The sequence below is a fragment of the Triticum urartu genome, chromosome 7A (assembly GCF_056163025.1).
Source record: "Triticum urartu cultivar PI428250 chromosome 7A, HENAU_Tu73, whole genome shotgun sequence".
Lineage (NCBI taxonomy): Eukaryota > Viridiplantae > Streptophyta > Magnoliopsida > Poales > Poaceae > Triticum > Triticum urartu.
The window spans coordinates 87127710-87153793 of NC_141879.1; the positions used below are offsets into that span (position 1 = coordinate 87127710).

The 26084-nt window shown below is 40.5% G+C and overlaps 1 protein-coding gene across 1 annotated transcript; it reads right to left on the reverse strand.

The window, feature by feature from the left end:
• Window positions 1-7853: 7853 nt before the first annotated feature.
• On the reverse strand, window positions 7854-22730 carry LOC125524481 (MADS-box transcription factor 23-like). Its single transcript, XM_087534663.1, has 8 exons — window positions 22321-22730; window positions 22126-22207; window positions 9536-9597; window positions 9164-9263; window positions 9035-9076; window positions 8820-8903; window positions 8145-8312; window positions 7854-8026 (listed from the first exon to the last, which is right to left on the reverse strand). The coding sequence occupies exons 1-7, from the start codon at window positions 22500-22502 to the stop codon at window positions 8172-8174; spliced, it is 693 nt and encodes a 230-aa protein (XP_087390789.1). The 5' UTR covers window positions 22503-22730; the 3' UTR covers window positions 7854-8026; window positions 8145-8171.
• Window positions 22731-26084: the final 3354 nt, after the last annotated feature.

Here is a 26084-nt window from a genome sequence, read left to right on the forward strand (position 1 = left end):
AATAAACATTTATCATGATATAAGGAAATATAAATAACAACATTATTATTGCCTCTAGGGCATATTTCCTTCACTGGGCCCTCTCGATAATAGACATCATAAGCTTGCAAGAAAATGACTAAGTAGTTAGTCACGAGGTGATGTATTACAGAATGAGTAAAGAGACTTACTGGTAATGAGATTGAACTAGGTATGAAGATACCGATGATCGAATCTCGGGCAAGTAACATACCGATGGACAAAGGGAATTATGTATGTTGTCATAACGGTTCGACCGATAAAGATCTTCATAGAATATGTAGGAGCCAATATGGGCATCCATGTTCCGCTATTGGTTATTGACCGAAGAGGTGCCTTGGCCATGTCTACGTAGTTCTCGAACCCGTAGGGTCCGCACGCTTAACGTTCGATGACGATATAGTATTATATGAGTTATGTGATTTGGTGATCGAATGTTGTTCGGAGTCTCGGATGAGATCACAGACATGACGAGGAGTCTCGAAGTGGTTGATAGGCAAAGATTGATATATAGGACGATGGTATTCGGACACCGGAAGTGTTTCGGGGGTACCGAGTAGTTATTGGGTCACCGGAAGGGGTTCCGAACACCCCCCCCCCCCGGCAAAAGATATGGGCCTTATGGGCCAAGAGGGGAAACGCACCAGCCACAAAGGGCTGGTGCACCATCCATATGGGCCGGCCTAAGGGGGAGAAGGAAAGGGGAGAAGGGAAAGGTAAGTGTGGATTAGGATTCACACTTCCTTCCCTCTCCCCCCTGTTTCCTTCCCCCTCGACAAACATGGCAGGGGGCGCGGCCAAGGGCAGGAGCCAAAGTAGGATTCGGACCAACTTGGGGTGCCCCTTGGCCTCTCCCATCTCCCTCCCACCTATATATATGAGGAGGGGTGCGCCTAGCACACCCTAGACAATTGTTTAGCCGTGTGCGGCGCCCCCCTCCACCGTTTACACCCCCGGACATAATTTTGTAGTTCTTAGGCGAAGCCCTGCGAGGATCACTTGACCATCACCGTCACCATGCCATCGTGCCGATGGAAATCATCTACTACCTCGACGTCTTGCTGGATAAAGAAGGCGAGGGACGTCACCGAGCTGAACGTGTGAAGAATGCGGAGGTGTTGTGCATTCGGTACTTGATAGGTTGAAGCGCGAAGAAGTTCGACTACATCAACCGCATTGAGAAATGCTTCCGCTTACGGTCTACGAGGGTACATAGACACACTCTCTCCCTCGTTGCTATGCATCCCCATGGATAGATAATTGTGTGCGCATAGAAAAAAAATTGTTTTCTATACAACGATTCCTAACATGGAAAGGTGGTGGGGCCACCCAAGGAGGCAGCCATTTTCATTCATGGCCTTGGGGGGGGGGCCATGGGGCTTCCCACCATTTGGTGCTCCACTTGCCTCCCCATTTTGCCCTTATGTACTTCCTCCGTCTGGTGAAGAGTGTACATCTAGAGATTTTAGAACAAACTATGGAGTGAAGTAAAAAATACATTGGAAAAGTGCAAGCCATCATCTCTCTCCTCTTTAATTAATCAACCGCCAATGAGCTAAGTGCATGTAGAAATTAAGAAGACCATGTGTAGATTTTTGTATTGGTCTTGATTACCGTGTGATGAGAGAGAAGTATTTTTTTTTCTACTTTAAAGTGCATTGGGAAGATAGAAGTACACTCTTTTGTGGACAAATTTTGAAGCAAAATGTACACTCTTTACCGGACGGAGGAAGTACATAAAGCATGGGAACTTTGGGTGTTTCATCTGGCACACTACCCTTGGTTTTCCTATAAATAGAGGTGGAGAGGAGCTCTCCACACTCACTCTTTCTCAAATACAAGTGCCATTGCAATGATCTGGCTTCTCTCTCCCTCCCTGCGAAATAGTTTCTTAGAGCCGAAAGGCTATCTGAGTTCCGGTGGGAACTAGTTCTGGATGGTGATGCCCTGCCGGATAGATGACACGGTATGTGTGCAACTCTGTAGAGAGGTCGTAGTTTTGATCTTTGTGCCCGAAGGGCTGTTTTGAGAGTGCCTCCCGAAGGGCTGTCCAAGTGACGGTCTGAGTTCTGTGAGTCCTCCTGAAGGGTTGTCCGAGTGACCTTCTGAGTTTGAGGGTCCTCCCGAAGGGTTGTCCGCGACACCGTCTAAGGGACTGTCTGACCGCCTCCCGGAGGGCTGTCCGTGGGCCAGATGAGGGAGTACATCGTCGCAGTTGGGAGGTTGTAAATCCTAACTGCGGGGATCCGCACCGTCGATCGTCATCGACTCTACATCCGCTGCACTACGAGTTGGTAACGAAAAGATCAAACCTTGTATACAGTCGTCATAGTGGTCCTGGGCTGGTGCACAGGTCGGAATTTTTTTGTTTTCTGCCTCATTACCCTACAATCATGTCAGTGACAAGTAGACCGACTCCTGCCTGCATGTACTACTATTACTCCACACATCGACCGCTATCTAGCATGCATCTAGTGTATTAATTTAACAAGAACGGAGTAACGCCTTAAGCAAGATGACATGAGGTACAGGGATAGATCCAATCAATATGAACAAACTCCACCTTTTTATCCTTAATGGAAACAATACAAATATGTGGCATGTCCCCTTCTGTCACTGGGAATAAGCATCGCAAGATTGAACCCATTACAAAGCACCTCTCCCATGGCAAGAAAAATCAATCTAGTTGGTCAAACTAAATGAATAGATCGGAGATAAATACAAAGCTATCTTAATCATGCATAAAAGAGTCCATAAAAGACTCAAATAATATTCATAGATAATCTGATCATAAATCCGCAATTCATCGGATTTCATGAAACGCACTGTAAAAGAAGATTACATCAAATCAACTATCACCCAAATCATCCCAAAGGTCTTACTTGGCACAAACACTAACTAAAATACTAAAACATAATCATAATAGAAGTATAATTGCATATTTATTGAAAAACATAACCAAAACAAAAAATAAAAAATAAAATTGGGTTGCCTCCCAACAAGCGTTATTGTTTTACGCCCCTAGCTAGTCATATTGCATAGATCTAGGTATTGTCATTTTTGGTATTCAATCCATAAGTGGCCTCATAATAGATTCATATGGAAACTTAATTTTCTTTCTTGGAAAGTGTCCCATGCCCTTCCTTAACGGAAATTGAAATCTAATGTTTGATTCTTTCATATCAATAATTGCACCAATCGTTCTAAGGGAAGTTCTACCAAGAATGATAGGGCATGTAGGATTGCAATCTATATCAAGTACAATAAAATCTACTGGAACATAATTCCTATTTGCAATAATAAGAACATCATTAATTATTCCCATAGGTTTCTTAATAGTGAAATCCGCTAAGTGCAAATTTAAAGAACAATCATCAAGTTTGTGGAAACCTAGCACATCACATAAAGTTTTTGGAATAGTGGAAACGCTAGCACCCAAATCACACAAAGCATTGCACTCATAATCTTTAATCTTAATAGTAGGTTCTCATTCATCATAAAGCTTTTTAGGGATTGAAACTTCCAACTCAAGCTTTTCTTCAAAAGATTTCATCATGGCATTAACGATATGTTTAGTAAAAGCTTTATTTTGATTATAAGCATGAGGTGAATTAAGCATAGATTGTAACAAGGAAATACAATCAATCAAAAAACAATTATCATAATTAAAATCCTTGAAATCCAAAAGAATGGGCTCATCACTAGTTATAGTTTTGACCTCGCTAAACCCACTTTTATCTATTTTTTTCATTGAGATTTTCACCCTCCAAATTATTGGGATGCCTTCTGATGAAAAGACACTTAGATCAAAAGGATCCAACCTGAAGACACGCAGACGTAGACAAACGAAGAGCGGATCCGAGTAGATCCACCAAAGACAACCACGATATGACAGCTCCCGGGCTTGCCCAAAGTTGAGGTACACATGACGGGGCAGCTGAAATTTTCTGCTCGACGCTTTTATCACTGATCCCAATTCCTATTTGGCGCTTGGGGCGTCACTTATATGGAATCCTATTTGGTGTTTTATGTGCCAAATACAGGTAATCCCGCAAACAGGTGCCCATGTCACCATAAATGGGCTGGCCCATGTAAGATGTCGTTGTACGAGCACTGTACACCCGCAAAAAAAGTGGTATGAGCACTGTTTTCGGTTTTGGGAAGCTTCCAGAAGCTTCTAGGCCGAATATTTAGGAAAGTTTCGGCCTAGGCTTTTTGTTTGTTTCTTTCTTTTCCTTCACCTTTTAAATTTAATTTTCATGAACTTTTATTTTAAACTTTATGAAGTTATTGAAAATCACAAACAATTTTCAAATTTATGAGTTTATTTAAAAAAGAACATTTTTGAATTCAGGAACATTTTTGAATTCACGATATTTTTTCTAATTCGTGAACTTCCTTGGAATGTTTTCAAATTTATAAACTCCTTTTGACGTCGTGAACTTTTTTCGAATTGGTGAACTTTTCAAATTCCTGGACTTTTTAAATTTGTGCACTTTTTTTAGAATTCACGAACATGTTCTGAATTTTCTCAAATAAATAAATTTTTGAACTTTTTCCAGTTATGTGAACTTTTTCCTAAATAAAAAAAACCGGTCAACACTTGTCCAGGTCAACTGAACCCGTCAAGAACGACCAGGTCAACCACGTGAAATGAGCGAACAAAAACCTGTGTGCGACGAGTCGGCGTGCGCTTGCTTGATGGGCCGGACGAAGCATGCGGGGGGTGTGAGCGCCAGCCCGCTAACCGAGGCCGAACGCGCCGAATAGGAGCTCTCGCCATTTATAGGCTTATCTGTTACATGGCGCACACCGTCCCAGTACAGCCGTTGGAAAGAGCCGGCCGATGTAGGTTGCGAAGGTTTTGCACGATCTAGTTAGGTGAAGCTTCTTCCCGTAAAAAAATGTTAGGTGAATCTTCCAAACGGCTTTGTGAAATTTCTAGATTTTCGAACTAGGGTTTTCCCTATGTATTTTTTGCATTCATTTTCCTTTCCACTTTTCTTTTTTATGATCTTTTTTCTAATTAATAATTTTTTATTCATGGTTTTTTTCAAATTCACAAATTGTTTACAATTTTGTGAAATGTTTTTCAAATACATGAATATTTTTAGAATTTATGAACCTATTTAAAATTCACTACTCTTTTAAATTAGGATTTTTTTTTCAAAATCACAAACTTTTTTTCTATCCCTACAAAGCTTCATGTTAACTTTTGTTTTTATAATTCATGATTTTTTCTTAAATTCGCAAAAACATAATCATTTTCTGAACTTTTTTAATCTGTGAACATGTTTTGAAATCCATGTAATTTTTCTGAAATCCATGAACTTTCTTTAAATTTATGAACCTTTTTAAATAAACTTCTAGAAAAATATGATTTCATTCAAATTCATGAAACTTTACAAATTTGTGAACTTTTTTAAAAATTGTGAAAAAATTCAAATACCAATTTTTTAGATTTTCATTCTTTCGTTTATTTTTTGAAAAATCCACCTCCAAATGATCAACGAGTAGAAGGAGCGAGCTTGGGGAGACGACCCTGAGCATGCTTGTTGATCGCGTTTGGTGGGCCAGCTCATCTTAGTGAGGCTGTGAGGGCCAGGTCGCTAGCCAGCGCATAAGGCGCTGACTAGGAGCTCTTATCATCGATTAAGTTTTTTTTTTTACCCTGACAAGTGTCAAACGTCAGGTACAAGCACATGGCAACTCCGAACGTTTTCTACAGCAAGTGTAGTTACGTGAGGATGACACCTTTAGATGGCAAGTATGCCAACTTTCGTGTTTCAATTTATTTTGTTAGAAACTTGCCATGTGTCACTGGAATTTGTCATCATTGCATGACTGAAATTGCCATTGAAAAACGTCAGGGCCGAATTGCCACGCACCTTACTGTGGCACTTATCATTTAGGTTTTTTAGGGGTCAACATCGATTACTTCAATCTTCGTGAGCGATGATGTAGATTACCTCAATCTTTGTGCGCATCGCTCACAATGTTCCCCCATTGGGCCAGCCCTTGCAACCCTGCTGCTATTTCAGTTTTAGAAGTTTCTAGATGATTCCAATTTTTTTTGCCTTTTGCATTTATGTGTTCGGTTTTTCTACCGGTTTTGTTCTTTTTCTCCCTGCCGCTTATTTCTGCTTTTTTTATTTTCCATTTTCCTTTTTTCTTTTTCTTTTTTCATTTCAAAATTAATGAACAGTTTTTGAATGCATGAAATTTTTTTAAATTTGTAAACATTATCAAACTCATCATTTTTTAAATTGCAAAAGTTTTTAAATTGTGATTTTTTTAAAAAAACCATGAACAATTTTCAATACATGATTTCTTTGCAAATTCATGAGAAATTTTGAAATTCATGATTTTTTTTTCTAGTGTGTGAACTTTTCAAAATGTGTGAATATGTTTTTTGAAATAGAAGTTACATTTTTGAGCCAACACCTGTTGGTTTCTCTAGATGGTCTTTTTAGCTGGAGTCGTTCGCTCATTATTTTGGCCGCAGCTCACACTAGCCACGCATGAGTGTCGGTTGGCTAAGTTGAGTTTGCGCACTCGCATAAATTCACTGCACGCATGAAGTGTTGGATGTAGCTGTTGGGCTCGGTCTTTGGAGACGGGCCCATCGAAAGCTCGTGCAAGGCAATTTAAGGTGGCTCGAACACAAAGACATAAAGGGAAGAACACAAAAAATCCTATATATTTTATTATTATTAACCGAAGTGAGTATGCAAGATTTTCTTAAGCATGCCAACACATGGCTATAATTTATCGAACTACTTTAGACAAGTTATAGGAAATGTATGGCCAAGTGTGACATCGTTAATCCTAGATCTGGCTAGATATCTCAAGCCCTTACTTACATCCTCGGGCGACTAGCAACTCGTGGTTGTGTTGGCTAGCATGGCGTCCCCAGCATGAAGATCAAGAGTGGAAAGAGTGGAGGCACCCAACCATGGAAATTGTGGGAGCCCCAACAAAAAAGGTGGGATGGCAGGGCCGCGAGGAGATGGTGAAGAAGAAATATGAGATAAGATATAATTCATGGAATAGTGATGTTTTTAACAAGGGGCCGAGATGCACCCTAGGTTTTTATTGAAGAAACCACACACAAGAAACAGAAAAACAAACACGAAAGAAAAGGACAATTTGAGGTGAGTCATTTTCAATGCATGGCCGCATTTTGAGGTGAGTCATTTTTTATGCATGGCCGCATTTTGAGGTGAGTCTTTTACCATGTCAACATGTAAGTCCCCTACCTAGGAAGGATAGTCTTGTTCACTCGAGGAGAATATTTTCCATGATCATACCCCAACCATGTCATCCATGAATAGGCTTCGTAAGATTTCATAGAGTGGAAATTGAACAAGTCATGTGACATGATCCATTTCTCTATTTACTACACTTGCCTTTCTATTATAGTATGGAAATGTATTCGTTTTCTTTCCATCCATCATGATCCACAATACTATCAGAGTAAAAGAAGGGCTTGTGGAATTAACATGATAGGTTAGGGTTAGCTAGACTATTCACCCACAAAAAAAGGGTTAGCTAGACTATTGGTGTCAAACTCTAGGCTAACAATTTGAAGCGTATGAAAGAGGGGACAATCCCATCCATTCCTAAACACATAATTCACTGTGACCTCCAAAGTCTGTAAACGACCGATAATCTGACTCGCAACACAAACTCAATAGCTGCCTATATGCAACTCATTAATTACGTTTCTGGAAAAAAACAGAAGCTCGTTAATTAGGTTGTAAATTGTGATCAATATATACAAGTAAACAAAAACATAATTAAGTTTACATGTTCGTTCATAATATACTTGATCTTCTCTTACCTTGTTAAGATCGGTAATTAGACTCACAAACAAACTACATCTGCTGCTATATAACAATATTTGTGACAACACCACAAAAAAATGGTTCTAAACAGGTTTTTGCTTCAAATTGCGCCAAAAGGGCTTTGATCGTCACGCATGGACTGAAAATACTGTTGACGCTGCCTGGTGCAAAACAATAAACATGAATTTAGAAATGTAATTAACTGTGACTTGCTTTTCATGCGATTGAGCAAATGGATTTTCTTAATTATTTAACCGACACATGAATTACAATACTTACTGCATGCAGCGGACGAGACAGTAGATGTTATTCATCCTCATGCTCCTGCTGGCGCAACTCAAGGTCGATATTTGGTTCACGTACTCTAGTCGACAACAATAACCCGGCAGCAGCTTTTGAGGTGCTTCCACTGGCTTGCTGCTCACTCGATGCCATGGCCCCGGAAAGCTAATAACACACATTAATAGTTTGTCAAGTATCAGCTTCCTTCGATGCTTGCAATAAAAAAAATGAAGCTAGTATGATCAATGTCATATTAGCCAGGGCTCTTATATAATTTGCGACCAGTTCCAACAACTTTTAAATAAATTATGCGGTTGCATCGCGTTTCTAGTTTGTCCAACACATTATGACCTTTTCTGAAAGATTTATATTTTTACTTGACTCTGTGTTAGAACTTAGACACGCCAATACACTATATAGGATGTGAAGTGTTGAATAAAATCCACCCGAGAAAATGTGTGTGGGTTCATTCTCAAAAAAAAATGTGTGTGAATTCTATATTGATCCTTCAAATTTGTCTCCTCTTTTTCAAATCATATATATGCGGTCATGTATTTCGATGACTTGCTAATGCATATGTTATAGCATGTGATTCATCAATGATTAATTTCAAAGTATATCTGGACTTTACAGATGACAAGCTAGGATATATTAGCTACTAGCATTTCTTACCTTCTTCTGTAACTCTATGTTGTGCTCATGAGCAATGCTCAATTTCTTACCAAGCTCTATATTTTCCTTCTGAATAAGAAATCCCTGCAAAAGCAAATTCCATCTCATCATACCTCGGCTGTTAATAACAGACACATATACGATAATTGAAACAAACTGAGCTAATTTAACACCAACAGCTGCAGAAGCAAGAACATGAAGAGGATGTAGTGAACCTTTTGGTTGAGTTCGTGGATCTCCGCAGCCATAATTTCCTCCTAAAGAAATCAATTGTAAGTAAAGTATGTATGAAACAAAAATAGGAAAAAGGGAAAAGGGAAAGAGAAGGGCAAAGAAAAGGCCACCTTCCTCTTTCTTACGGAATGTAAGCTCATCTCAACTTGGTTCACCAGAAACTGCAAATCTCGAATAGTGGTACCAGATAGCTCCTCTCCCAAGAGTTGCCTAACATCATATCAGGGCACATGATTTAACGGTATAACTAGCTAGTAGCTACCTAGCTAGCTTCTCAATTCATTACAACTGAATACATGGATTTTCACTGGCATAGTGTCCAGGTGAGAGATCTTGACATGCATGCATGGCAGTATGGCACACTATTTTCATTCAATTAATTTGCATATGAAACCACCCAAACAACAACTTCTGAATAGCTATACTAATTGGCATTTCACTTCAATGCATGGGTGATACAATCTAAAGTACATTAATATTACCTATTATTATGTTGTAAGTTCTGCACTTGCTGCCTCAAGGTTGTAACCTCCCTCTGCCATAACTGCCCAACAAATAGAGATGAAATAAGATACTAACTACAAGGATACTAAATACAAGCACACCAAATTAATTAGAGGTCCATAACATTGCTTCCTTGTGTGGTCTACTAGTGCACATCGTATATACCTAGGAGAGTGATCCCACTAACTTATTTATCTCAACATCCACAGACCTATTTATTTCCTTTTAATAAAAATGGTTGTGCGCATCATGATGATGCAGAGGACGGGGTATTTCCCCTTTTCAAAAAAATGCAAGCTTGCGTGAGCAAATACCAAGCACCACATGCAACCATGCATCCGAAAATATTTTTCATTTATTATTCTACTTATATTCAATAAATATTTTAAAACTGTATATAATCAAATATAATAAATCATATATATTTAAAATTTGTTTCACGTGTTATAATTCTACATATCTATATTCCAACAATTAAATCTCATTGAAATATATTGCAACCGATTCTCGTAGCAACACATGGGGTATCATCTAGTTGACCCTATGTTCAACCCCCTCGATTGATGGGCACCTTGTGGCCCATAAGGGAACATATAGAAACTTTGGCTAAAAAGGTCACCACTGATGAGCCCGCTGATGAATTTCTATAGACGATGGACGAGCCTATAAGGGGACATATAGAAAATTCAGCTGAAAAGTCACCACTGATGCCCCCCTTAGCGATAAGTTACTATACGCAACAGCCGAGACTAGTGACAAACCAAAAACAAGGGCCCATATGTGGTATAGAACTCACCGCCGCTAGTTTACAGTAGACACAAATCGGTCGGTGTCACTGCTAAAATTGAATATTCGAGTCTTGCCACTCAAACTTCCGTATTTTCATTTGTGCCATTAGGGATTGCGATAAAATTAGTTGCATACCCCTGTGTGCCATCTTAGTGAGTTGTCGTTGCGACATCGTCTCGTTTGGCTCGTTCCTTTACATTTGGAACCCACCACTTGGCTGAAGGAAATATGCCCTAGAGGCAATAATAATGTTGTTATTTATATTTCCTTATATTATGATAAATATTTATTATTCATGCTAGAATTGTATTAACCGGAAACTTAGTACATGTGTGAATACATAGACAAACAGAGTGTCCCTAGTATGCCTCTACTTGACTAGCTCGTTAATCAAAGATGGTTAAGTTTCCTAGCCATGGACATGTGTTGTCATTTGATGAACGGGATCACATCATTAGAGAATGATGTGATGGACAAGACCCATCAGTTAGCTTAGCATTATGATCGTTCAGTTTTATTGCTACTGCTTTCTTCATGACTTATACATGTTCCTCTAACTATGAGATTATGCAACTCCCGAATACCGGAGGAACACCTTGTGTGCTATCAAATGTCACAGCGCAACTGGGTGATTATAAAGATGCTCTACAGGTGTCTCCGATGGTGTTTGTTGAGTTGACATAGATCGAGATTAGGATTTGTCACTCCATCTATCAGAGAGGTATCTCTGGGCCCTCTCGGTAATGTATATCACTATGAGCCTTGCAAGCAGTGTGACTAATGAGTTAGTTGCGAGATGATGCATTACGAAACGAGTAAAGAGACTTGCCAGTAACGAGATTGAACTAGGTATGATGATACTGACGATCGAATCTCGGGCAAGTAACATACCGATGACAAAGGGAACAACGTATGTTGTTATGCGGTTTGACCGATAAAGATCTTCGAAGAATATGTAGGAACCAATATGAGCATCCAGGTTCCGCTATTGGTTATTGACCGGAGATGAGTCTCGGTCATGTCTACATAGTTCATGAACCCGTAGGGTCCGCACGCTTAACGTTCTGTGACGATTTGTATTATGAGTTATGTGATTTGATGACCGAAGTTTCTTCAGAGTCCCGGATGAGATCGGAGACATGACGAGGAGTCTCGAAATGGTTGAGACGTAAAGATCGATATATTGGAAGGCTATATTCGAACATCGGAAAGGTTCCGAGTGATTCGGATATTTTTCGGAGTATTTGAGAGTTACGGGAATTCGTATTGGGCCTTAATGGGCCATAAGGGAAAGGAGAGAAAGGCCTCAAGGGTGGCCGTGCCCCTTCCCCGTGGACTGGTCCGAATTGGACTAGGGAAAGGGGGTGCCCCCTTCCTTCCTTCTCCTTCTCCCTTCCCTTTTTCCTATTCCATGTGGGAGGTGGAATCCTACTAGGACTAGGGCGTCCTAGTAGGACTCCACACTTTGGGCGCGCCCTATGAGGGCCGGCCTCCTCCTCCCTCCATGCTTTATATACGTGGCCAGGGGGCACCCCATAGACACACAAGTTGATCATTGACCCCTTAGTCGTGTGCGGTGCCCCCCTCCACCATAATCCACCCCGGTTATATCGTCGTAGTGCTTAGGCGAGGCCCTGCGCTGGTAGCTTCATCATCGTCGTCATCACGCCGTCGTGCTGACGAAGCTCTCCCTCGACACTCTGCTGGATCGTGAGTTCGTGGGACGTCACAGAGCCGAACGTGTTCAGATCGCGGAGGTGCTGTACTTTCGGTACTAGGATTGGTCGGATCGTTAAGACATACGACTACATCAACCGCGTTGTCATAACGCTTCCGCTTACGGTCTACGAGGGTACGTAGACAACACTCTTCCCCTCTCGTTGTTATGCATCACCATGATAGATCTTACGTGTGCATAGAAATTTTTTTGAAATTACTGTGTTCCCCAACATTGGCCATGTCAACGGCAGTGACAAGGAGACTCAATTGACCATTCCACTCGGTGTGGGGCCAACTATTGAGCTAATAATTTTCATATTTCCACTCTAATGTGGCCCACCAATATTGAGAAGGAGAATCGGTTAACCATTCCGGCTGATGTGGGGGCCATTGTTGAGACCATAATTTCAAAAAAAAAATATGATTTGGGCCCACCAATATTGACGGGACTCGTTTGACGGGACTTGTTGATGTGGGGTCCACAAGAGCAACAAAAGAGGGGACCCGTTTAACCAATCCTTCCTATGAGGGGGCCACCTGCAACATGGCGCATACACATATTTGCTAGCGCATAGAGCCCCTTTTCTTCCCACCACTTCCACACACATCCTCAAGCTGCTCATCCGACGTTGCCGCCTCAGGCTCGCTGTTGTCGCATTCTCTCAGCGCCCGCCATCGACACGGTTTCCGCACGGCATAGCCTCACAGTTTTGTCCCTCTATTTGCGTGATGACTGTTCAGAGCCGAGTGCATGAGAGGAACTGCTTGGGGTAGTTTGTTTTCATAAGCCAGTTACACTATCTCGTGGTCGGGCCAGTGGACTCCCATGTCGCCAGCCCTTGGCGACCCGGGAAAACCCCCCGCTACCACACCTAGATCCTCCCTTGTCAATCCCTCCTCGCCGCTGGCCTTTGCTGTGGCGGCTGCAGGACGCGCGATTGGTGTCCAGTGGCTGTCCTTTCACGTGGTTTGCTTGTGGTGGTCAGAACTTTAGATCCGTCGAGCTATGGGTTGACCTTTGATCCCGGCGGGCGACAACGGCAGTTGTGGCCTTCCTAGTCCAATCCTCGAGCTGGAGACACATAGACCTGGTCTGTTCCGGCGCGAGTGGGACTCCCGTTTATGCGTTCCTTGAATCCGGCTGTTTCTGAAAGGTTTCAATCTGGGGCCATCTAGCCGCAAAGGTTTGGCTCGACCGTGGCCGGCACGACTCGGTGCTGATCTCGGTTGGATGTGGTGCTGACTCTGGCGGTTGCGCGGCTGGACATTGGTGATGATGATCCGTGTTTCATGCTCCAGTTCCTTGCCATGTTGGTCTCTAGGCCGATGGGCATGAGAAGGACTCTTCGGTGAGGTGGTAGTCAGCGATGTGTACTTCGTCGTTGGTGATGGTCATGATGGCAACGGCTCCGGCCTACGGCAACGACCTTGCCGTGGATTACAGTGGCCACCGAAAGGTCTTCACGGGGGTTCTTCCTCTAGATCCGGTGGTTGGATGGATAACGACTTGATGCAAAGGGATGGTTGTGTAGCGGTGACAGTCGCGCCGCATGTAGCTACTGGGACCATGGAAAAGTGGTGGTGACAATACTTGATGACTTCGATGGTGGTGCGACTCAGGCACCCGGTCGTGAGCTCCGGGGTGAAAGCCTAGGTCCGACCCGAGCTGGTTATACCTGGCAATGGCGATGTTTTTATGTCGTTACCTTATGGAAGGCATTCTCGGATATGCTGAGATTTATTCTTCAGGGCCAAAACCTAGATTCTGACCTTGGTGGTTGGATCCGGTGACGGCGATGCTTGAGTGTCGGCCCCTTCTTGAAGTCGTTGTTGTTGAATAACCTCGTTGTCTATGTGATGTCATGAGATGGTTGGTGTGGACATGGTCATTGTTGTAATTTATTGATCATGGATCTAATCGCTTTAGATTTTTTTCATCGCCTACGCATAGCTTTGGTCTTATATGACTTTGCTATTTGTCGGCGTGTTTTTGTATGCGTGTGTTGGTGTTGGTTGTGTGCATGCGAGCAATGCAGAGGGCAAGTGTGTGCTCTTTGGGTCTGCATCCTCTTGATGCTCCTTTTGAGTCAATAAAATCCCTTTTTTTAAAAGTTACCACTTCTTGCGCAATGAGAAGTATGTTTTCGCTGGCTTCAACATCGAGGGGGACAAGGAAATGCTTGACTGCAACGGCCTGTGTGTCCAAAACTTTATCGACATCTAAACGGAGTGGAGGGTGCCAAAAGGGTCATTCCTAAGGAAGTGGGCTTTCCAACTTTCATAAATCATGTGAGATCTAATGATAACCTCATGCTCCAATATTAGGACACCGTGCCAAGTTTGACTATTTTTGACAACTTTTATTTTTATTATTTAATTTTCTTCTAATTTCTTTTGTAGGAAATGCTAAATGTTGATAGTTACATAATAAATGTTGATTTTCATTCACAATTTTTATTAAAAAAATTTAAAGCGAAGTGCACACAAATTTTGAAGTGAAAATGATCTCAACTGGTTACTTCAAAAGGGTTGTCTGGATATTTGCATTGGATGTTATGGGAGATAATTCACCTCGTGAAGAATCGTTATTTAACTTATGTGTATTCTTCTCAGAATTTCTATACTCCTATAAAAGACTAGGTTGGTGATGATGGTGTGTATGTCATCCGTCATTTCTGACCATTGATTCTGCATCTAACGGATATGAGGCAAGTTGTGCCATTTTTGCAACAATAGCCCACTTCTCTGCTCCAATTTGCAGAAAACACCTTATTATCTTATGAGCAACCACATCCCTCCCTCAACTCATCAAAACAGTCTGAGAAATATATTTTGAGTGAAAAATAATATATTTTTAGTGGTATATATGTATATCAAAACAAGAGTGTTTTCTTTCAAACAAGTACTATTCTACTTTGGATCCGTTGCAACGCACGGACACGTTGCTAGTTATCATAATATACTACACCAATATTAAGACTCCTTGCCAATTTTTCTAATTTTGGACAACATTTTAGATATTCTTTCATTTTTAGCCTTGAAAGATAATGCTAAAAAGATTATTTTGTAACTAGTTTTGATTTTAATTCACACTTGTCATAATAGATGTTAAAGCAAGTTGTAGAGAAAGTTTGAAGTGAAAAAGAGCTCGAATGGTCACTGAAATTGGTTTGGGTGGTAAAAAGTTGGAGATTTTCGAGGAATCTTACGGAACTTCATCGGAGATAGTCCATTTTCTGAACAACCTGCTATTTTTGTTTTGTGTATTCTTCTCAATTTTTTATTGCACGGCCATGCGTCTATATCAGGGTATCATACCAAGTTCTATTTTTTTTTTTGACTTTGATTAAGATATCTATCAATACTCTGAAATCATGCAAAACTCCGGCTAGATTTATCATAGCACAAAGTTGAATATCTCATCCTTTTCCACGAGATGACTGCTAATTGCATGTATTTCCTTAAATATATTTTTGTTGCTTATTTGATACACCTATAGTTCAAAATGGGATCACTTTCAGTAAGTGCGCAGAAATTCATTTAATGTATAATATATAGTAATATTTTCCTAAAATTTATGAAACTTTTACACATCAACATATATGGAGTACCTAGACATACGAAGGAGTTTTAGATTTTTAGAAAAAGGAAAATATCAAATAGGTGAGTCCTCTGCCCCATATGTCATGGAGTTCAGTGCCACCAACCTCACCGGACTCACCCCATGTAGCGTCTTGTCACATAGGCCCTCGTTCCTTCGACCCTCACATGTCATTCACGTACCCGCGTCTTGGAGATCCCCTTCTTCTCTCCCGCATCATTCCCCTCCTCCAAATTACGGGCGAGCACCAATTGAGCAAATGAAACAATATAGATAATTGTGAAAGGATTCCAAACTTGTTTAATTACATACATGATGGGTGTAGCCCTGAGATATTTTGTGTATACCAAACAACGGGTGTAGCCCTGAGATTCACGATCTAGAAGTCAAAAATATGTGTCATCTTAGTAAATGGTTGTTTAAGTTTCTAAGAAAGGATGAAGTGTAGTAGTTTCTCTTACATATATAGTACTAAGTACTTGGGCAAAAAACACTCTTAGTGGTTAATGTAAAACCAATAGGCTCCCACTTTTGAAAGGACCTCCTGAAGGTTAAGAATACTTTTGTCCAATTTTGTTCTCTTAAGGTGGAAATGGTCAATCAATTTGGTTTTGAGAGGATATGTAAATCAAGGATATAGGCCTCTTTCTGTTCTAACCCATGAATATTTAGTATTGTTTGTCATAGAAATGCCAATGTTTCTGCGATTATTGAAACAGGACACCCACATGTGGATTTTAGTAGGGTTGTCATTGGCCAACATTTAGCAGGCTGGAATGAGGTTATCCCCGAGATTGTAGATACGTGGCTAGAAATGAACCATGACTTGCTTAAATGATAGCATTATCATCGCACTTGTGGAGTTTTCCCTATGCACCTGATGTGTTCGTCTTAGTCAACAAGAGGGCCAATTTTAGGTCTAAAAATTTGTTGCATCTTAAATTACCTTTGGAGATAAAAGTTTACCTTTGATTACCAGTTAAATAGTTATACTAACTAAGGATAATTTGGTCAATTAATATGTCCCAGGGATACTTGTTGTAGCTGTTGTTATGAACAAGAAACCATTCAACATCTATTTTTACTTGTTGTCTAGCATTTACTACATGGGGACTTATGTATTTAGACTTTAATATTACCATGCCTTGTAGTATTTTGCATATTTTTGGGTCTTGATTACGGAAGTTGAAAGGTCATCTCCAAGATACCCTACATGGTTTTAGTGATATATGATAAAACCATCTAAGGTCACTAATGTTTTTAATGAGTTTATTTTAGGGACTAGGACTAATTTTCTTATAGATGTTCCATGGATATAAGTGAAATGTCATTTATGAATCCTACATACAATTTTTGTAGTTGTTGTCTACCTCAAGCTTTTAGCATGTATTTATAGTTTTCTAGTTAATCCAAGATTCACATTGAGTTTAGGACAATCGTAGTATGCAGAAGGCACAATCAAAGTACTTCTATTTGAACTCTAAGAAACAGATTCTAAGAGAAATTCCTGATAATCCACCCCTCACCATTCACTTGTATGAATCTTTTTAAGCCCCGGTACATCTAGAGATATATGTTTTGATACTCAGACATATGTCCAGTTTCCATAGTTTAGAATCATTCTTTTTTAGAATTCTCGAACCAATCCACCTTGAAATATTCTCCATTCACTCTGACACTTCTGAACATAACATTTTTATTAGCACTTCATCCATTTCAATTTGTACTTGTGAGTCACGGTATAAGTTTGGCACCTCCGCTGCCTGTACTTTCGAGCTATGACTTAGACACTTTCTACTAATTCTCATTTTGAGATGTTCTTAATGTGTACTGCAGTACTACCGAGAATCAATTGGTTTAACCCATACTCCGGAGTCATTCCATGTTTGCAAAAAAGGATTCCTTTTTGTTTCGAAACCACAGCTCATTCTTTTCATAAGATACTTATGAGTACTTATTTCATCTAGCTCCTAAGCAATGCACTAGTCATTTGAATTTATTGGAATTATCTCTACAATTCCACTATTTTTTCCTCTGGCACTTCTGAGCCTAGTTATTTTTTGAAGTAATGGTCAGATTTGGACCCTCTCTATAAATATCCTCACATACCCATTCGCGGTCGCAACTATTCCATTCCATCCTTAGTCATTCCACTCACTCGTTCCACCCTTTGCAAGCCACTCCACCCCCACTCCACTCCATCCGTCTCCACCATAGGGAAGAGAGGTCCAAGGCAAGAAGATAATAAAAGAAGTGTTGGGTGATTGAATGTTCACTTATTGATGCTTTGAAGGCCAAGAAATCCATTCTTGCATCCCTACTTAAGTTCATCTCTTTGACCGCAATCCTATCCTTGTGGGAGAGTGATCCTTTGTATTCTTGAGAGAAGCTTCGACTAAAGGTCATTCAAGGAGTTCTCATCAAGAAACTTTGCTCATCTTGTTACTCTTGGATAGTGGGTGCATCCTAGAAAATTAGGAGTCACTTAAGAGCATGTCAAGTTCCATAAATGAAAGATTCAAGAGTTTGTATGGGCTCTAAGACTGCCCACTTGGTGAAGATCTTCCCTTAGTGGGGCTTCTAAGTGAAAGCCATGATGAAATAGGTTTAGTGCACTGGGTGGGGTGCTTGGTGGGCAATGCAATTGAGACCCTTGTGATCCTAGAACTATTGGTTCAAAGCCTTCATTAACGTAGATATAGGACATTGCCAACCATCCAAACCACGGGGAAAACATCTTACCGTCATGAGTGTTTGCATTCCCATTACCTTACCTCCTACTTAATTACTTGGAAGTTATTATTTTTCGCTTCTCAATATGCTTGTTTACTTTCTTGCTAAGGGAATCTCCAACGCTGACCCTCAAACTGCTCGCATCCATCCAGACTAAGATCTCCAAACCATTTTTCCATCCAATACGTACCCCATTGGTCCATGGACCGGTCTGGGCACCCATATCTTGAAAACGAAAAGAAAACGGGGGGGCAGAGGGCTTTCTGAGAGTCCAGACCACCGCCACGTAGGACTCTGACACCCCCATCCCATCCAAAGCCCCCTCCTAGTCTAGTTTTCTCCCACTCCGCCGCTGCTCCCCCTTGCTTTGCATCCGCATCCTCCTTGATCACCGCCACCATTGTACCTCTCTAGCCGCCACCCAGGCATTATAGGACACTCGCAGCCCATACAAACATGCTTGCCCTCCTTAGACTAGACCGTCGTCTACCCAATATCCCTCTATGGCCAGGTACCCTCCGCCCCTGCCAATGACGTCCATGGTGGAAACCACACCCAGCAGGTGTTCTTTCAAATGCCATCGAGATTTTTTTGTTGAACTTCTTGTTGTTTTCAAGAGTAAGCAAAATGGTGGGGTAATTAGTGATTGAGGATGAGTTGTTGTGTGATTCATGGTTGGCCATATCTGCAGACTTTGTAGGCAGGAACTCAATGGGCTTAATCTTTTGGCAGCGCATGCATGCTTCATTTTATTCGCGTAAGGACTTCGCGCCCTACGAGATGAACTTCATCCATGTACGCAATGTGAAGTTGATATTGCATTGATGGTACACCATCCGCAACTCCGTCATGAAATTTTGTGGTGTGATCACACGAGTAGAGAAATCTGGCCATCGGGGTGGTCAACCATTGAGATTATAAGTTTTGCTTCCTATCAATCTATATGTTGGTTATTCATTCATTCACTCAATGTTTCTCTACACGTTGTATCTTCTACACGCACTATTGTGATGTACTACTGGACTGAGGGCAGGCCATTCACGCACATACATTATTGGATGGAGCTCAAGGGGCGGTATGAATTCGAAAAGCTTGTTCAACATCCGGTTTTATCAGATGTAATATTTACATTTGAACTATTGTTGTACTAGATATATTTTCATGTCATTTATGGATGAATTGTGCTATTTTTCTGTAATTATTTTGAGTGTTGTAGTCTTAGAGAAAACAGGGGGCAGGCAGTTAGGGAACATGGTTGGATGGTCGACTCCTGCATCAGTGTTCGTGGACTAGTCTTGACCGGTCTGCGAACGAATACCGGGTCCATGTTGGGGTTGGCATTGGAGATGCCCTAAGTACTTTTAGTTCTCTAGTCATCATTGTCTTGTCCTAAAACCTTCAACCCTAAAAATTGGAGTAGCATTGTTTAATTGGACTATTCAACCCTCTCCCTCTAGTCCTTAGACCTCATCCCAGTAGAGATTATACATCTTAAGATCTCTCATTTTGGTTAGGCCACACAACGATGTTTTGGTCTATCTTATTATGCAGAATGATGTCATTTTTAACAACAAGGAAGTTCATTCCTGTATGCAGCAGGTGATACTCTCGTGTACCAATTGGTCGTAGTCGTATGTGTTATTGCAGAAGGTGCAACATAGATAGTTGTTAATGTTGGATCTTGCCCAAAGAAGCCTGAGTGAACCACTAGGGAGTTTATCTCGTGTTTTGGACAGTGTGACAATGGCGGGCTTATGGATGTTTGTAGTGATATTGTTTGGCATGTTCGTCTCTGTTGGTCCATGCTATTTTATCTTCCCTTGCTTTTGGCAACAAGATAAAGTTGATATCTTTGTAATGCGGCGATGTAATGAGGTTGTCCATATGCATCTTAGGATGAATGGGGTTTAGCAAAAGCTAAGATTATCCAAAAATATCTACATGGGGAAAAGTATTACATATATTTCCTGAAATGAAGAATGGACAAAATCTGGCACAGACTAGTGACAGAATTGGACAATCTAGCTACAAATAGTATGTTTTGGAGGTTTTCTAGTGGTCGGTATTTTTCTACAATATTTCTAGATAGATATTTCTAGGAATGACTTGAGTTTCATGCATCACATATCCAAATCTTAGGTAGCTTGGGTCACACTTGAGACAAGAAAACATGCATGGAGTTACAAGCCATCGGGCCATGGATGAGTCCTGTGATAGCCATGAGGGGATATTTGGAAGAGAAACTGAGTGGATATCTAGATAGTGATGTGATAGCCACAGTTTTCTAAATACACCCCCACCCCTATATGATAGCATTTTTAGGGGCCTCATCGGTTTAATTTTCGTTGGACTTTTTAAGTTTGTAGGATTAGAAAACCATAGGAACATGTTATATTGTCTCCTCTACATGCAGTTCAAAAGGAAATTTTCCATTGAGCAACATCATGGTGTTTGTCTTTATTTCTTTGACAACTATGCATGTTTGCAATCCTTCCAAACAAAATTCTCATTTTTACTATAGTGCAACCAAACAGGCTCTATTATTCAATGATTCGTATTAAACATATGTACTAATTAACATGATGTGGCATCCATTTTGATATTATTTTTTATGTTCTTGTATTTTTATAATACCGAACCAAAGAGGTTGTTAGGTCCCCTTTGATTCACATGATTCTCAAAATGCGGGAAAAAGGAAAAACATGTGATTGGAATTGCATTTTTTTTCTTGAATCCTATAAGACTTGAAAACATAGGAATTTGGATCGAAGAGTATCTGATGCTGCAGGTAAAATAGATGATTTCAAAGAAGAGGTTTGAGTGCATGGAAACTTTTCATCCAAAGCAATCCTTAGGTACCACGGGTAATACGTGGTAAGAAACCTAAACTTATTTATGAACCAAAAGCAATCTTAGGAATTTTCCCTAAGGATCCAAATCCTGAAAAAACTTATGGAATTCCTTTGAACAGCAGAGCACTTAATGATTCTTTGTTTTCATTAACTACTCTACCATATGCTCATATCATTAGTTGTATATCATATTCGGCTCATCCGCCAGCCATTATAAATTTCTGGGCCTGAGCATTTCCGATGATGGCCGTGAAGGCCAAGATAGATGAAACTGCAAAGATGTCACACACTTTCCATTTGGCATCATTCAATCATTCATGGGACCAAGAAACGTGAGGAGAAATGTGCATCATTCACCTCACCAAGACCCTGACCTACTAAATTAATCAATAAAGATGATGATCCCCTAATTGTTTGCGTCACTAACTTTGATTAGAGATTTAGATTCGTTAGGAGTCACTAACGTACGACAACTACTAACAGGTAGGTGTTAACTGTTCAACTGAATAATTAGCCACTTTAGTTAATTAGTGCATGGAAATGACTATATATACATCTTTTGCTAGCTTGATTGCTATTTTTCTGAATGAGCACACAACTTCAGAACTGTTTTTGCTAGCTTGATTGCTATTTTTTGCGAAAAGGAGGAATATCTCCGGGTTCTGCACCGATTGATATGCATGCAGACATTTTTATTGCATAGTTTGAAATATTACGAAATAAAATACAAAATTCCACTCAAACGCAGATAATCTGAGATCTTATATTGCTAGATCATCATCCAAGCTTGATTTCTATTTGTTTCACCACTTCCTTTTCTTTGGTAAATATATGTGTGGCATGGAAAAGCTACTATGCATACATAGTTACATACCTTTGCCTCAGATGTTGGATTCAACACTCCGCAGTGCTCCTCTTTCGCCTCCTGGTACCGCTCTAGTATTGCCTCCATTCCGCTGATGAAGACAAAAAAAAAAAATTAGGAACACATCCAGATTATGAGCGGATGAAATTGAGTAACTGATAGAGTATTGGGAGGTTGCAGGAACAAATTGTCTAACTAACATACCTGGAGCTCGCGAAGTCGTAGAGGCGACCCGTGCTGGAGAAGACGATGAGCGCGAGATCGGCGTCACAGAGGATGGCAAGCTCCCGGGCCTTCTTCATCAGCCCTCCGCGGCGCTTGGAGAAGGTCACCTGCCGGTTCGTTGTGTTGTCGATCCTCTCAATCGCAATCTTTCCCCTCCCCATCTTCTTCTTCTTCTTCTTCTTCCTCTTCTCTAGATCTCTCTTCTGCCGGCTAGCCGGCCGATTGACAAAAGTAATTAAGAACAGATCGAAATGGAGGGAAGCTAGAGGCTGCTAATTGTTTCTTCTCTACTATCTGGGTGACAATCGACAAGTCTAATCTAGCTAGTTGAAGCTTTCCCCCCAGCTGCTACCTGATCCAGCTAGCTCTTTTTGTATTGTTGGCTTGCTTGTAATGGTCTGGAAACCAAAAGGGATCGAGAGGCCCCATGTGATGACAACACTAACCTAGGCTTAAACAACTCGCTAAATACGCTTTTAATTGTAAATTAGGTTAATTAATGGCCCACTACATACTAATTTCCTCGGTGGATGCGACAAGGACGTCCATAATATATAATATTGTTGCGACTGTTCATAGTTTAGACTTTGGGTACGAGGATGGCCTATTGGCTTCGGACATGTTGCCATGACCTGTGCCGTACAATATGGGGTCAGCAACCAGGCCAGCCTCTTTTTGTTCGAACCATTGAAATAGTCTAGCAGTCGCGTGGTACCTATTCAAAGTTGTAGATTTGTTTCTAACTGAGGTTGGACCGTTGGAGTGATAGAACCTGCTCCATTTCTTGTTAGGAGGGAAGTGGTTTCTGGTTTCTTTAAAACCGTGTGCTCATACCTCTTACACTTTTCAAAACCAAAGTAGTACGTGGGTGTACAATTTTCTAAAAACGGTGTGTTCATATCTTGCAATGTATATGTGAGTGGTACACTTTCTTTAGAACTGTGTGCTTATATCTGGGTAGAGCTATTCAATTGAATCTCGACTCGTTACCATGTAACTTGTGAGTGATACACTTAATTTATTAAAAGTCGTGTGCTCATACCTGCAAAATGAAATAAAATTGTGTGCTTATATCTTGGTGGGCCATCAAATTGTATCTCGGCACGTTACCACATAACATGTCGGTAGTACAATTTCTTCATAACCATGTACTTATATCTTGGTACGACTGTCCAATTGTATATTAACATTAACATGGTCGATATGGAAGGCGACAAACGGCATGATTTTTTTGGACAATCGAGGCACGACTTTTGATGCCATTAACATGTAAGATTCCAAAACCTTACAGCAGATTAGAAGTCATAGATCCACCACAACCAATAAACTCGGTTGCGTCTTTGGTACAAATCGGCCACGTTAGTGAAACCTCTATTTGCGCATAAATACTTCAGTTTCTTTTCATTCAATTTCTTGCCTATGGTGATTACAGTATTGCCTGCAGTTTGTATTTCAGACACCTTGGAAAAGTTTGTTGGTTGCGTCTTTGGTAGCCGTACTTATTGAGGTGGGTGTGGCAGAAACATTGGCATTTGTGTGGTAAAGGTAACATCCAAGTTATAGAAGGTTAGCTAGTAGTACCATGTTGTTTAAGGTTGCTAGATTGATGAGCACACTTATGTACTAGCCCATCCAAAAAAGGACAGTTTTAAGGTTAGTGAGTAAAGTGACCACAGAGCACGATGCAAAAAATGTGCAGTCCACGCGAGTGACGGCGTTCCGATCTTGAATAGAGCCAGTAATGCATTAGATTAGAGTAAAGATGATTTCCTTCCAGATTTGGTGCTCTGAGTCATGCCACCACTTGATTTTTAGTATGTAGTCCTTAATGATGAAACCGCTTTGATCTGATCTGGTTTGATTCTTTCTTTTTGCTCTTGCATCAGCTCAGCTGTATGTACCTTCAGGTGTTTTGGGATGAGTGGACAAAGCTGGAGGCACTGATTCTTGCTGCTGCTTTCTTGCTTCTCCAGTTAAATTAATTAATTAGAGCATCTTTATTTTCACTTTATTGAATTATCACGTATGAAAGATGTATCCCTACAAAGTCACTTTATTGAATTATCACATATGGAATGTAACCTTTTTTTATATGTATTGATGTAAACTTTACACGATAATGACAACTAAGTAAAATTGCACACGCGTGTGATAGAAATATTGGCGAACCTTCTTGTTGAGTTGTAGAACATGGTTGGCGAAACTTTGTTCCTAAAACAGGTATCACGACACACATAGTTATCATTCCTATATAAAAAATATCGTCGTGATTATGGAAGAGGGTACATAAATAAGAACAAACTTTTTGGAATTCATGAATAACTTTCAAATTGTTCAACTTTTTTCAGATTCAAAAATTCTGTCAGTACCTACTAACAGAATTGGACAATCTAGAGCTACAAATAGTATGTTTTAGAGGTTTTCTAGTGTTCGGTATTTTTCTACAATATTTCTAGATAGATATTTGTGAGAATGACTTGTAGTTTCATGCATCAGATATCCCAGTCTTAGGTAGCTTGGGTCACACTTGAGACAAGAAAACACACATGAAGTTACAAGTCATCGGGCCATGGATGAGTCATGTGGTACCCATGAGGGGATATTTAGAGGAGAAATTGAGTGGATACCTAAATAGTCATATGATAGCCATAGTATTCTAAATACACCGCCTCTTTTTCCTCTTCTTTAGATCTCTCTTCTGCCGGCTGGCCGGCCGATTGACGAAAGTAATTAAAAACCGATCGAAATGGAGCTAAGCTAGAGGCTGCTAATTGTTTCTTCTCTACTATCTGGTGAAGTCTAATCTAGCTAGTTGAAGCTTTCCCCCTAGCTGCTTCCTGATCCAGCTAGATATTTTTGTATTGTTCGTTTGCTTGTAATGGTCTGCAAACCAAAATGGATCGAGAGGCCATGTGCTGGCAACACTAAGCTAGGCTTAAACAACTGGCTAAATTTCGTTGTAATTGTAAATTAGGTTAATGAATGGCCCACGACGTACTATTTTCCTCGGTGGTTGCGACAAGGACATCCATAATATATGACTATTTATATATATATATATATATATATATATATATATATATATATATTGTTGTGACTGTTCGTAGTTTAAACTTTGGGTACGAGGATAGCCTATTGGCTTCGACGTGTAGCCATAAATTGTGCCGTACAATGTGGTGTCACCTACCAAGCCAGCCTCTTTTTGTTCGAACCGTTGAAACAGACTAGCACTTGCGTTAGGTACCTATTCAAAGTTGTAGATTTGTTTCTAATTTCGTCTTGAGAGGCAAGTGGTTTCTGATTTCTTCAAAACCGTGTGCTCATACCTCTTAGTATGTGGGCATACACTTTCCTGAAAACGGTGTGCCATATCTTGCAATCTATATGTGGGTGGTACACTTTCTTCAGAACTATGTGCTTATATCTGGGTAGAGCTATCCAATTGAATCCCGGCACTTTACCATGTAACTTGTAAATGTACACTTAATTTATTAAAAGTTGTGTGCTCATACCTAAAAGAAAAAAAATGTGCTCAGTGGAGCCATCCAATTGTTTGTCGTTATGTTACCATGTAACGTGTAGTTATATCTTGGTACAACTGTCCAATTGTATATTAGCGTGGTCGATATGGAAGGCGACAAATGGCATTTCTCTCGACAATCGAGGTACGACTTTTGATGCCAATATCGCACGCCCAATGCTTTAACGTTTAAGATTCCAAACCTTACGGATTAAGAAGTCAT

Bases quoted from the DNA above. Each gene is read 5' to 3' on its own strand.
- LOC125524481 (XM_087534663.1), bottom strand. From the start codon at position 22,502: ATGGGGAGGGGAAAGATTGCGATTGAGAGGATCGACAACACAACGAAC. The intron at 22,208-22,320 runs GTATGTTAGTTA...TGTCTTCATCAG, and splicing joins TACGACTTCGCGAGCTCCAG to CGGAATGGAGGCAATACTAG. The intron at 9,598-22,125 runs GTATGTAACTAT...TTTGTTGGGCAG, and splicing joins ATCCAACATCTGAGGCAAAG to TTATGGCAGAGGGAGGTTAC.